This window comes from Oncorhynchus keta, unplaced genomic scaffold, assembly GCF_023373465.1.
Source record: "Oncorhynchus keta strain PuntledgeMale-10-30-2019 unplaced genomic scaffold, Oket_V2 Un_contig_86_pilon_pilon, whole genome shotgun sequence".
NCBI lineage: Eukaryota > Metazoa > Chordata > Actinopteri > Salmoniformes > Salmonidae > Oncorhynchus > Oncorhynchus keta.
The window spans coordinates 220,749-235,697 of NW_026290186.1; the positions used below are offsets into that span (position 1 = coordinate 220,749).

Here is a 14,949-nt window from a genome sequence, read left to right on the forward strand (position 1 = left end):
GGGTTGGGGAGAAGTTGACGGGTTGGGGAGAAGTTGACGGGTTGGGGAGAAGTTGACGGGTTGGGGAGAAGTTGACGGGTTGGGGAGAAGTTGGGGAGAGTTGGTTGGGGAGAAGTTGACGGGTTGGGGAGAAGTTGACGGGTTGGGGAGAAGTTGACGGGTTGGGGAGAAGTTGACGGGTTGGGGAGAAGTTGACGGGTTGGGGAGAAGTTGACGGGTTGGGGAGAAGTTGACGGGTTGGGGAGAAGTTGACGGGTTGGGGAGAAGTTGACGGGTTGGGGAGAAGTTGACGGGTTGGGGAGAAGGGTTGGGGAGAAGTTGACGGGTTGGGGAGAAGTTGACGGGTTGGGGAGAAGTTGACGGGTTGGGGAGAAGTTGACGGGTTGGGGAGGAAGTTGACGGGTTGGGGAGAAGTTGACGGGTTGGGGAGAAGTTGACGGGTTGGGGAGAAGTTGACGGGTTGGGGAGAAGTTGACGTGGTGGGTTGGGGAGAAGTTGACGTGGTGGGTTGGGGAGAAGTTGACGTGGTGGGTTGGGGAGAAGTTGACGTGGTGGGTTGGGGAGAAGTTGACGTGGTGGGTTGGGGAGAAGTTGACGTGGTGGGTTGGGGAGAAGTTGACGTGGTGGGTTGGGGAGAAGTTGACGTGGTGGGTTGGGGAGAAGTTGACGTGGTGGGTTGGGGAGAAGTTGACGTGGTGGGTTGGGGAGAAGTTGACGTGGTGGGTTGACGGGTTGGGGAGAAGTTGACGGGTTGGGGAGAAGTTGACGTGGTGGGTTGGGGAGAAGTTGACGTGGTGGGTTGGGGAGAAGTTGACGTGGTGGGTTGGGGAGAAGTTGACGTGGTGGGTTGGGGAGAAGTTGACGTGGTGGGTTGGGGAGAAGTTGACGTGGTGGGTTGGGGAGAAGTTGACGTGGTGGGTTGGGGAGAAGTTGACGTGGTGGGTTGGGGAGAAGTTGACGTGGTGGGTTGGGGAGAAGTTGACGTGGTGGGTTGGGGAGAATTTGACGTGGTGGGTTGGGGAGAATTTGACGTGGTGGGTTGGGGAGAATTTGACGTGGTGGGTTGGGGAGAATTTGACGTGGTGGGTTGGGGAGAATTTGACGTGGTGGGTTGGGGAGAAGTTGACGTGGTGGGTTGGGGAGAAGTTGACGTGGTGGGTTGGGGAGAATTTGACGTGGTGGGTTAGGGAGAATTTGACGTGGTGGGTTAGAGAGAATTTGACGTGGTGGGTTAGGGAGAATTTGACAGGTTAGGGAGAATTTGAGGTGGCGGAGAATCAGGTTAGGGAGAAGACTGCTGTGCTCTTGCCACAAGTGTAGAAGACATCAGTTCTGTTAAACCTTCAGTACCACCTCCCACTGTGCCATCACCCCTCACCTCCCACTGTGACATCACCCCTCACCTCCAACACCACCAGGACACAACACTCCGACTCCCCTCAACCCTCCTGTTCTCTGAAACCCACTCTATGGCCCAATCCCAAATAGACCCCTAGACCCTACGCCAAGGTTCCCTAATTACATTCAGCTGGGTCAAATTGTTTTCTTCATCCTTGAGCGGATGGTAAGGGGTTGCTGGAGCATAGTTATTAATCATTTGTATCGCTGCAAATAGACCGCAAGTATCCCAGATAGATAGATAGATATTATATTAGATGAAAAATCATTTCAAACCTTGATTACATGTCAGTTTCTATTTATGCGTTGGAATAGTTGGACAGATTTCCTAAATGTAAAATCACTGAGCTCATTTTCTGATGATTTTACAGTCTCTTTTTGTTTCATTAATGAAAAATTATTATTAATAAAATATATACAAAATATTTTTGATCTGAACATTTTGGGAACCAAGTAAAATCGCCCATTGATCGACCCTATGATCGACCCCCAGGCCCTATGATCGACCCCCAGACCCTATGATCGTACCCTAGACCCTATGATCGGACCCCTAGACCCTATGATCGGACCCCTAGACCCTATGATCGAACCCCTAGACCCTATGATCGGACCCTAGACCCTATGATCGGACCCTAGACCCTATGATAAACCCTATGATCGACCCCTAGACCCTATGATCGAACCCCTAGACCCTATGATCGGACCCTATGATCGGACCCTATGATCGAGCCCCTGGACCCTATGATCAACCCCTAGACCCTATGATCGAACCCCTAGACCCTATGATCGAACCCCTAGACCCTATGATCGAACCCCTAGACCCTATGATCGAACCCCTAGACCCTATGATCGACCCCTAGACCCTATGATCGTACCCCTAGACCCTATGATCGACCCCTAGACCCTATAGACCCTATGATCGGACCCTATGATCGGACTAGACCCTATGATCCCTATGATCGTACCCCTAGACCCTATGATCGGACCCCTAGACCCTATGATCGTACCCCTAGACCCTATGATCGTACCCCTAGACCCTATGATCGTACCCTAGACCCTATGATCGACCCCTAGACCCTATGATCGGACCCCTAGACCCTATGATCGGACCCCGAGACCCTATGATTGGACCCCGAGACCCTATGATTGGACCCCCAGACCCTATGATGGACCCTAGACCCTAGACCCTATGATGGACCCCTAGACCCTATGATGGACCCCTAGACCCTATGATCGGACCCTAGACCCTATGATCGAACCCCTAGACCCTATGATCGAACCCCTAGACCCTATGATCGGACCCTATGATCGGACCCCTAGACCCTATGATCGTACCCCTAGACCCTATGATCGACCCCTAGACCCTATGATCGGACCCTATGACCTATGGACCCCTAGACCCTATGATCGTACCCCTAGACCCTATGATCGTAGCCCCTGGACCCTATGATCGAACCCCTAGACCCTATGATCGGACCCCCTAGACCCTATGATCGACCCCTAGACCCTATGATAGACCCTATGATCGGACCCCTAGACCCTATGATCGGACCCCTAGACCCTATGATGGACCCCTAGACCCTATGATTGGACCCCTAGACCCTATGATCGGACCCCTAGACCCTATGATCGGACCCTATGACCCTATGATCGACCCTATGATCGTACCCTTAGACCCTATGATCGAACCCCTAGACCCTATGATCGACCCCTAGACCCTATGATCGAACCCCTAGACCCTATGATCGGACCCTATGATCGGACCCTATGATGACCCCTAGACCCTATGATCGACCCCTAGACCCTATGATCAACCCCTAGACCCTATGATCGGACCCCTAGACCCTATGATCTAGACCCTATGATCGACCCCCCTATGATCGACCCCTAGACCCTATGATCGGACCCCTAGACCCTATGATCGGACCCCTAGACCCTATGACCCCTAGACCCTATGATCGGACCCCTGAGACCCTATGATATGATCGACCCCTAGACCCTATGATCGACCCCTAGACCCCTAGACCCTATGATCGGACCCTATGATCGAACCCTATGACCCGTACCCCTAGACCCGATGATCGGACCCCTACACCCTATGATCGGACCCCTAGACCCTATGATCGACCCCTACACCCTATGATCCCCTATGATCGGACCCTATGATCGAACCCTATGATCGTACCCCTAGACCCTATGATCGTACCCCTAGACCCTATGATCGTACCCCTAGACCCTATGATCGGACCCTATGATCGGACCCCTAGACCCTATGATCGTATTGACCCCTAGACCCTATGATCGTACCCCTAGACCCTATGATGGACCCCTGAGACCCTATGATTGGACCCCTAGACCCTATGATTGGACCCTAGACCCTATGATCGGACCCTATGATCGACCCTATGATCGACCCCTAGACCCTATGATTGGACCCCTAGACCCTATGATCGGACCCCTAGACCCTATGATCGGACCCTATGATCGGACCCTATGATCGAACCCTATGATCGTACCCTAGACCCTATGATCGACCCCTAGACCCTATGATCGTACCCCTAGACCCTGATGATCGACCCTAGACCCTATGATCGGACCCTATGATCGTACCCCTAGACCCTATGATCGAGCCCCTAGACCCTATGATCGAGCCCCTGAGACCCTATGATGGACCCCGAGACCCTATGATTGGACCCCGAGACCCTATGATTGGACCCCTAGACCCTATTGACCCCTAGACCCTATGATTGGACCCCTAGACCCTATGATTGGACCCCTAGACCCTATGATTGGACCCCTAGACCCTATGATGGACCCCTAGACCCTATGATCGGACCCCTAGACCCTATGATCGGACCCCTAGACCCTATGATGATTGGACCCCCTATGATCTAGACCCTATGATCGACCCCTAGACCCTATGATCGACCCCTAGACCCTATGATCGGACCCTATGATCGGACCCCTAGACCCTATGATCGGACCCCTAGACCCTATGATCGAACCCCTAGACCCTATGATCGACCCCTAGACCCTATGATCGACCCCTAGACCCTATGATCGACCCCTAGACCCTATGATCGACCCTATGATCGACCCCTAGACCCTATGATCGGACCCCTAGACCCTATGATCGGACCCCTAGACCCTATGATCGGACCCCTAGACCCTATGATCGGACCCCTAGACCCTATGATCGGACCCCTAGACCCTATGATCGGACCCCTAGACCCTATGATCGGACCCCTAGACCCTATGATCGGACCCCTAGACCCTATGATCGGACCCCTAGACCCTATGATCGACCCTAGACCCTATGATCGAACCCCTAGACCCTATGATCGAACCCTAGACCCTATGATCGGACCCCTAGACCCTATGATTGGACCCTAGACCCTATGATCGGACCCCTAGACCCTATGATCGGACCCCTAGACCCTATGATCGACCCCTAGACCCTATGATTGGACCCCTAGACCCTATGATGATTGGACCCTAGACCCTATGATTGGACCCCTAGACCCTATGATTGGACCCTAGACCCTATGATTGGACCCTAGACCCTATGATTGGACCCTAGACCCTATGATTGGACCCTAGACCCTATGATCGAACCCCTAGACCCTATGATCGGACCCCTATGATCGACCCTATGATCGGACCCCTAGACCCTATGAGACCCTAGACCCTATGATCGGACCCTAGACCCTATGATCGACCCCTAGACCCTATGATCTAGACCCTATGAGACCCTATGATCGACCCCAGACCCTATGATCGACCCTATGATCGACCCCTAGACCCTATGATCGACCCCCAGACCCTATGATCGGACCCCTAGACCCTATGATCGACCCCTAGACCCTATGATCGACCCCCTAGACCCTATGATCGGACCCTAGACCCTATGATCGACCCCCCCCTAGACCCTAGACCCTATGATCGGACCCCAGACCCTATGATCGACCCTAGACCCTATGATCGGACCCCTAGACCCTATGATCGAACCCTAGACCCTATGATCGGACCCCTAGACCCTATGATCGGACCCCTAGACCCTATGATCGGACCCCTAGACCCTATGATCGGACCCTATGATCGGACCCCTAGACCCTATGATCGTACCCCTAGACCCTATGATCGGACCCCTAGACCCTATGATCGGACCCCTAGACCCTATGATCGGACCCCTAGACCCTATGATCGTACCCCTAGACCCTATGATCGTACCCCTAGACCCTATGATCGACCCCTAGACCCTATGATCGGACCCTAGACCCTATGATCGGACCCCTAGACCCTATGATGGACCCCTAGACCCTATGATTGGACCCCTAGACCCTATGATTGGACCCCTAGACCCTATGATTGGACCCCTAGACCCTATGATTGGACCCCTAGACCCTATGATTGGACCCCTAGACCCTATGATTGGACCCCTAGACCCTATGATTGGACCCCTAGACCCTATGATTGGACCCCTAGACCCTATGATTGGACCCCTAGACCCTATGATCGAACCCCTAGACCCTATGATCGGACCCTATGATCGTACCCCTAGACCCTATGATCGTACCCCTAGACCCTATGATCGACCCCCAGACCCTATGATCGGACCCTAGACCCTATGATCAACCCCTAGACCCTATGATCGACCCCCAGACCCTATGATCGACCCTATGATCGACCCCCAGACCCTATGATCGACCCTATGACCCTATGATCGACCCCAGACCCTATGATCGACCCTCAGACCCTATGATCGACCCCAGACCCTATGATCGACCCCAGACCCTATGATCGACCCTAGACCCTATGATCGAACCCCAGACCCTATGATCGACCCCTAGACCCTATGATCGGACCCTAGACCTATGATCGGACCCCAGACCCTATGATCGCACCCTATGATCGGACCCCCCTAGACCCTATGATCGTACCCCTAGACCCTATGATCGTACCCCTAGACCCTATGATCGGACCCTATGATCGAACCCTATGATCGTACCCCTAGACCCTATGATCGACCCCTAGACCCTATGATCGGACCCCTAGACCCTATGATCGGACCCCTAGACCCTATGATCGTACCCCTAGATCCTATGACCGTACCCCTAGATCCTATGATCGTACCCCTAGACCCTATGATCGGCCCCTAGACCCTATGATCGGCCCCTAGACCCTATGATCGGCACCTAGACCCTATGATCGGACCCTATGATCGGACCCCTAGACCCTATGATTGGACCCCTAGACCCTATGATTGGACCCCTAGACCCTATGATTGGACCCCTAGACCCTATGATTGGACCCCTAGACCCTATGATCGAACCCCTAGACCCTATGATCGGACCCTATGATCGTACCCCTAGACCCTATGATCGACCCCCAGACCCTATGATCGGACCCTAGACCCTATGATCGGACCCCTAGACCCTATGATCAACCCCTAGACCCTATGCTCGACCCCCAGACCCTATGATCGACCCTATGATCGACCCCCAGACCCTATGATCGACCCTATGATCGACCCCCAGACCCTATGATCGACCCTATGATCGACCCTATGATCGACCCCCAGACCCTATGATCGACCCCAGACCCTATGATCGACCCCCAGACCCTATGATCGACCCCCAGACCCTATGATCGGACCCCTAGACCCTATGATCGGACCCTAGACCCTATGATCGGACCCTAGACCCTATGATCGAACCCCTAGACCCTATGATCAACCCCTAGACCCTATGATCGGACCCCTAGACCCTATGATCGGACCCCTAGACCCTATGATCGGACCCTAGACCCTATGATCGTACCCCTAGACCCTATGATCGACCCCTAGACCCTATGATCGTACCCCTAGACCCTATGATCGTACCCCTAGACCCTATGATCGACCCCTAGACCCTATGATCGTAACCCTAGACCCTATGATCGACCCCTAGACCCTATGATCGTACCCCTAGACCCTATGATCGTACCCCTAGACCCTATGATCGACCCTATGATCGGCCCCTAGACCCTATGATCGAACCCCAGACCCTATGATCGGACCCTTTGATTGGACCCCGAGACCCTATGATTGGACCCCCAGACCCTATGATCAGACCCCTAGACCCTATGATCAGACCCCTAGACCCTATGATCGGACCCCTAGACCCTATGATCGGACCCCTAGACCCTATGATCGGACCCTAGACCCTATGACCCCTAGACCCTATGATCGTAGACCCCTAGACCCTATGATCCCCCTAGACCCTATGATCGACCCTAGACCCTATGATCGACCCTAGACCCTATGATCGGACCCTAGACCCTATGATCGGACCCCTAGACCCTATGATCGTACCCCTAGACCCTATGATCGTACCCCTAGACCCTATGATCGGACCCCTAGACCCTATGATCGACCCCTAGACCCTATGATCGACCCTAGACCCTATGATCGGACCCTATGATTGGACCCCGAGACCCTATGATTGGACCCCGAGACCCTATGATTGGACCCCCAGACCCTATGATTGGACCCCCAGACCCTATGATTGGACCCTAGACCCTATGATCGGACCCCTAGACCCTATGATCGACCCTAGACCCTATGATCGACCCCCAGACCCTATGATCGGACCCTAGACCCTATGATCAACCCCTAGACCCTATGATCGACCCCCAGACCCTATGATCGACCCCCAGACCCTATGATCGACCCTATGATCGACCCTATGATCGACCCTATGATCGACCCTCAGACCCTATGATCGGACCCTAGACCCTATGATCGGACCCCTAGACCCTATGATCGGACCCCTAGACCCTATGATCGGACCCCTAGACCCTATGATCGGACCCCTAGACCCTATGATCGGACCCCTAGACCCTATGATCGGACCCCTAGACCCTATGATCACACCCCTAGACCCTATGATCACACCCCTAGCCCCTATGATCACACCCCTAGCCCCTATGATCGGACCCCTAGACCCTATGATCGGACCCCTAGACCCTATGATCGGGCCCCTAGACCCTATGATCGGGCCCCTAGTCCCTATGATCGGGCCCCTAGACCCTATGATCGGACCCTATGATCGAAACCCCTAGACCCTATGATCGTACCCCTAGACCCTATGATCGTACCCCTAGACCCTATGATCGGACCCCTAGACCCTATGATCGGACCCTATGATCGAACCCCTAGCCCCTATGATCGAACCCCTAGACCCTATGATCGAACCCCTAGACCCTATGATCGTACCCCTAGACCCTATGATCGTACCCCTAGACCCTATGATCGTACCCCTAGACCCTTTGATCGTACCCCTAGACCCTATGATCGTACCCCTAAAGCCCATGATCGCACCCTTAGACCCTATGATCGACCCCTAGACCCTATGATCGGACCCTATGATCGGACCCTATGATTGGACCCCGAGACCCTATGATCGAACCCCTAGACCCTATGATCGGACCCTATGATCGTACCCCTAGACCCTATGATCGTACCCCTAGACCCTATGATCGTACCCCTAGACCCTATGATCGTACCCCTAGACCCTATGATCGTACCCCTAGACCCTATGATCGTACCCCTAGACCCTATGATCGTACCCCTAGACCCTATGATCGTACCCCTAGACCCTATGATCGTACCCCTAGACCCTATGATCGTACCCCTAGACCCTATGATCGTACCCCTAGACCCTATGATCGACCCCTAGACCCTATGATCGGACCCTAGACCCTATGATCGACCCCTAGACCCTATGATCGGGCCCCTAGACCCTATGATCGACCCTATGATTCGACCCCCAGACCCTATGATCGACCCCCAGACCCTATGATCGACCCCTAGACCCTATGATCGTACCCCTAGACCCTATTATCGGACCCCTAGACCCTATGATCGGACCCCTAGACCCTATGATCGGACCCCTAGACCCTATGATCGACCCCCAGACCCTATGATCGACCCTATGATTCGACCACCAGACCCTATGATCGACCCCCAGACCCTATTATCGGACCCCTAGACCCTATGATCGGACCCTATGATCGAACCCTATGATCGTACCCCTAGACCCTATGATCGTACCCCTAGACCCTATGATCGTACCCTTAGACCCTATGATCGGACCCTATGATCGGACCCCTAGACCCTATGATCGTACCCCTAGACCCTATGATCGTACCCCTAGACCCTATGATCGGACCCTATGATCGTACCCCTAGACCCTATGATCGTACCCCTAGACCCTATGATCGTACCCCTAGACCCTATGATCGGACCCCTAGACCCTATGATCGGACCCCTAGACCCTATGATCGGACCCCTAGACCCTATGATCACACCCCTAGACCCTATGATCGTACCATTAGACCCTATGATCGACCCCTAGACCCTATGATCGACCCCTAGACCCTATGATCGGACCCCTAGACCCTATGATCGGACCCCTAGACCCTATGATCGACCCCTAGACCCTATGATCGACCCCTAGACCCTATGATCGGACCCCTAGACCCTATGATCGGACCCCTAGACCCTATGATCGGACCCCTAGACCCTATGATCGACCCCTAGACCCTATGATCGGACCCCTAGACCCTATGATCGGACCCCTAGACCCTATGATCGACCCCTAGACCCTATGATCGGACCCCTAGACCCTATGATCGTACCCCTAGACCCTATGATCGTACCCCTAGACCCTATGATCGTACCCCTAGACCCTATGATCGGACCCTATGATCGACCCCTAGACCCTATGATCGGACCCCTAGACCCTATGATCGGACCCCTAGACCCTATGATCGGACCCCTAGACCCTATGATCGGACCCCATGCACTTGTGGAGATCAGAGATGTTTTTTGACAGGTGTAAGCAATAGGGTAATTGTTCCAACTTGCCCTCTGATAGGCTAGGTGGAAGTTTCACTGTTTCGTTTTATACCGTCATTTCATAGGTCTAGGGGTCGATCCTAGGGCATAGGGTCTAGGGGTCGATCCTAGGCATAGGGTCTTGGGGTCGATCCTAGGGCATAGGGTCTAGGGGTCGATCCTAGGCCATAGGGTCTAGGGGTCGATCCTAGGCCATAGGGTCTAGGGGTCGATCCTAGGCCATAGGGTCTAGGGGTCGATCCTAGGCCATAGGGTCTAGGGGTCGATCCTAGGGCATAGGGTCTAGGGGTCGATCCTAGGCCATAGGGTCTAGGGGTCGATCCTAGGCCATAAGGTCTAGGGGTCGATCCTAGACCATAGGGTCTTGGGGTCGATCCTAGGCCATAGGGTCTAGGGGTCGATCCTAGGCCATAGGGTCTAGGGGTCGATCCTAGGCCATAGGGTCTAGGGGTCGATCCTAGGCCATAGGGTCTAGGGGTCGATCCTAGGGCATAGGGTCTAGGGGTCGATCCTAGGGCATAGGGTCTAGGGGTCGATCCTAGGGCATAGGGTCTAGGGGTCGATCCTAGGGCATAGGGTCTAGGGGTCGATCCTAGGGCATAGGGTCTAGGGGTCGATCCTAGGGCATAGGGTCTAGGGGTCGATCCTAGGGCATAGGGTCTAGGGGTCGATCCTAGGGCATAGGGTCTAGGGGTCGATCCTAGGGCATAGGGTCTAGGGGTCGATCCTAGGGCATAGGGTCTAGGGGTCGATCCTAGGGCATAGGGTCTAGGTGTCAGTTTGGGACTGGACATATCCCTTCTCTCTATCACTCAAGCCCTGTCTTCCTCCTCTTCCTCCTCTTCCTCCTCCTACCGCCGTTCTGTTTGCCCTCCGTTTCTTCTCATCCTCATCTTTCCTTTTCTTTTGTTTACCTCCCCCCCTCCCTCCCTCCCTAACCCCCTCCCTCCCTCTCCTACTTCCAATTAGGGTCGACTGCAGGGCTGTCGGCCACGCCCCCGGCCTCGCTGCCTGGCTCATTGACCAATGTGAAGGCTCCTCAGAAGTCTCCGTGTCCACAGAGAGAGAGGAAGTCATCGTCCTCGTCTGACGACCGCAATAAGATGGTGAGACACAACCGCTACAAAACACAGACCTTCTTAGAGCTGATTGGTGTATAAGGAACACAGACCTTAGAGCTGATTGGTGTATAAGGAACACAGACCTTAGAGCTGATTGGTGTATAAGGAACACAGACCTTAGAGCTGATTGGTGTATAAGGAACACAGACCTTAGAGCTGATTGGTGTATAAGGAACACAGACCTTAGAGCTGATTGGTGTATAAGGAACACAGACCTTAGAGCTGATTGGTGTATAAGGAACACAGACCTTAGAGCTGATTGGTGTATAAGGAACACAGACCTTAGAGCTGACTGGTGTATCACAAAGCAGGATCAATAAGTTTACAATATGACTGAGATGCCAAACAATGACTACAGGAGTTGTCAAGATGGCTAGAAAATGAGCAGGTATTCAGTCGGAGAAAGACCTAGTAAAAACACACACAGTGTGGTGATAACGCACAGAGCCTGTCACCATGCGCTGCCACTTTAAGACCGGCTCTGATGTAAAGCAGGAAGTAAAACCATCTATGTGTGCCCCCTCCCCACCATGTAGAAAACCCTGGGCAGACGGGACTCTAGTGACGACTGGGAGATCTCAGAAGGTCAGATCACCCTGGGTCAGAGGATAGGCTCTGTTGTAAAGCAGGAAGTAAAACCATCTATGTGTTCCCCCCCCCCCATGTAGAAAACCCTGGGCAGACGGGACTCTAGTGACGACTGGGAGATCTCAGAAGGTCAGATCACCCTGGGTCAGAGGATAGGCTCTGTTGTAAAGCAGGAAGTAAAACCATCTATGTGTTAAAGCAGGAAGTAAAACCCCTTCCCCCATGTAGAAAACCCTGGGCAGACGGGACTCTAGTGACGACTGGGAGATCTCAGAAGGTCAGATCACCCTGGGTCAGAGGATAGGCTCTGTTGTAAAGCAGGAAGTAAAACCATCTATGTGTTCCCCCCCATGTAGAAAACCCTGGGCAGACGGGACTCTAGTGACGACTGGGAGATCTCAGAAGGTCAGATCACCCTGGGTCAGAGGATAGGCTCTGTTGTAAAGCAGGAAGTAAAACCATCTATGTGTTCCCCCCCATGTAGAAAACCCTGGGCAGACGGGACTCTAGTGACGACTGGGAGATCTCAGAAGGTCAGATCACCCTGGGTCAGAGGATAGGCTCTGTTGTAAAGCAGGAAGTAAAACCATCTATGTGTTCCCCCCATGTAGAAAACCCTGGGCAGACGGGACTCTAGTGACGACTGGGAGATCTCAGAAGGTCAGATCACCCTGGGTCAGAGGATAGGCTCTGTTGTAAAGCAGGAAGTAAAACCATCTATGTGTCCCCCCCATGTAGAAAACCCTGGGCAGACGGGACTCTAGTGACGACTGGGAGATCTCAGAAGGTCAGATCACCCTGGGTCAGAGGATAGGCTCTGTTGTAAAGCAGGAAGTAAAACCATCTATGTGTTCCCCCCCCATGTAGAAAACCCTGGGCAGACGGGACTCTAGTGACGACTGGGAGATCTCAGAAGGTCAGATCACCCTGGGTCAGAGGATAGGCTCTGTTGTAAAGCAGGAAGTAAACCATCTATGTGTCCCCCCCCCATGTAGAAAACCCTGGGCAGACGGGACTCTAGTGACGACTGGGAGATCTCAGAAGGTCAGATCACTCTGGGTCAGAGGATAGGCTCTGTTGTAAAGCAGGAAGTAAAACCATCTATGTGTTCCCCCCCATGTAGAAAACCCTGGGCAGACGGGACTCTAGTGACGACTGGGAGATCTCAGAAGGTCAGATCACCCTGGGTCAGAGGATAGGCTCTGTTGTAAAGCAGGAAGTAAAACCATCTATGTGTTCCCCCCCCCCATGTAGAAAACCCTGGGCAGACGGGACTCTAGTGACGACTGGGAGATCTCAGAAGGTCAGATCACCCTGGGTCAGAGGATAGGCTCTGTTGTAAAGCAGGAAGTAAAACCATCTAGGCTCTGTTTTCCCCCCCCCCCATGTAGAAAACCCTGGGCAGACGGGACTCTAGTGACGACTGGGAGATCTCAGAAGGTCAGATCACCCTGGGTCAGAGGATAGGCTCTGTTGTAAAGCAGGAAGTAAAACCATCTATGTGTCCCCCCCCCCATGTAGAAAACCCTGGGCAGACGGGACTCTAGTGACGACTGGGAGATCTCAGAAGGTCAGATCACCCTGGGTCAGAGGATAGGCTCTGTTGTAAAGCAGGAAGTAAAACCATCTATGTGTTCCCCCCATGTAGAAAACCCTGGGCAGACGGGACTCTAGTGACGACTGGGAGATCTCAGAAGGTCAGATCACTCTGGGTCAGAGGATAGGCTCTGTTGTAAAGCAGGAAGTAAAACCATCTATGTGTTCCCCCCCCCATGTAGAAAACCCTGGGCAGACGGGACTCTAGTGACGACTGGGAGATCTCAGAAGGTCAGATCACCCTGGGTCAGAGGATAGGCTCTGTTGTAAAGCAGGAAGTAAAACCATCTATGTGTGTAAAACCATCTATGTGTCCCCCCCCCCATGTAGAAAACCCTGGGCAGACGGGACTCTAGTGACGACTGGGAGATCTCAGAAGGTCAGATCACCCTGGGTCAGAGGATAGGCTCTGTTGTAAAGCAGGAAGTAAAACCATCTATGTGTTCCCCCCCCATGAAAACCCTGGGCAGACGGGACTCTAGTGACGACTGGGAGATCTCAGAAGGTCAGATCACCCTGGGTCAGAGGATAGGCTCTGTTGTAAAGCAGGAAGTAAAACCATCTATGTGTCCCCCCCCATGTAGAAAACTCTGGGCAGACGGGACTCTAGTGACGACTGGGAGATCTCAGAAGGTCAGATCACCCTGGGTCAGAGGATAGGCTCTGTTGTAAAGCAGGAAGTAAAACCATCTATGTTCCCCCCCCATGTAGAAAACCCTGGGCAGACGGGACTCTAGTGACGACTGGGAGATCTCAGAAGGTCAGATCACCCTGGGTCAGAGGATAGGCTCTGTTGTAAAGCAGGAAGTAAAACCATCTATGTGTTCCCCCATGTAGAAAACCCTGGGCAGACGGGACTCTAGTGACGACTGGGAGATCTCAGAAGGTCAGATCACCCTGGGTCAGAGGATAGGCTCTGTTGTAAAGCAGGAAGTAAAACCATCTATGTGTGGGCAGACGGGACCCCCCAGAAGGTCCACCCCCATGTAGAAAACCCTGGGCAGACGGGACTCTAGTGACGACTGGGAGATCTCAGAAGGTCAGATCACCCTGGGTCAGAGGATAGGCTCTGTTGTAAAGCAGGAAGTAAAACCATCTGTGTGCCCCACACCTCCCCCCACCCCCCCATGTAGAAAACCCTGGGCAGACGGGACTCTAGTGACGACTGGGAGATCTCAGAAGGTCAGATCACCCTGGGTCAGAGGATAGGCTCTGTTGTAAAGCAGGAAGTAAAACCATCTATGTGTTCCCCCCCATGTAGAAAACCCTGGGCAGACGGGACTCTAGTGACGACTGGGAGATCTCAGAAGGTCAGATCACCCTGGGTCAGAGGATAGGCTCTGTTGT

At 53.4% G+C, this 14,949-nt stretch overlaps 1 protein-coding gene across 1 annotated transcript in view; it reads left to right on the top strand.

Annotated features, from left to right (window-relative positions):
- The window catches only part of LOC127926940 (serine/threonine-protein kinase B-raf-like), a 130,602-nt gene that overhangs the window by 96,034 nt on the left and 19,619 nt on the right, over positions 1-14,949 (top strand). Inside the window, 1 exon segment of the mRNA XM_052512567.1 lies at positions 11,267-11,403. Coding sequence (XP_052368527.1) covers positions 11,267-11,403 — 137 coding nt within the window.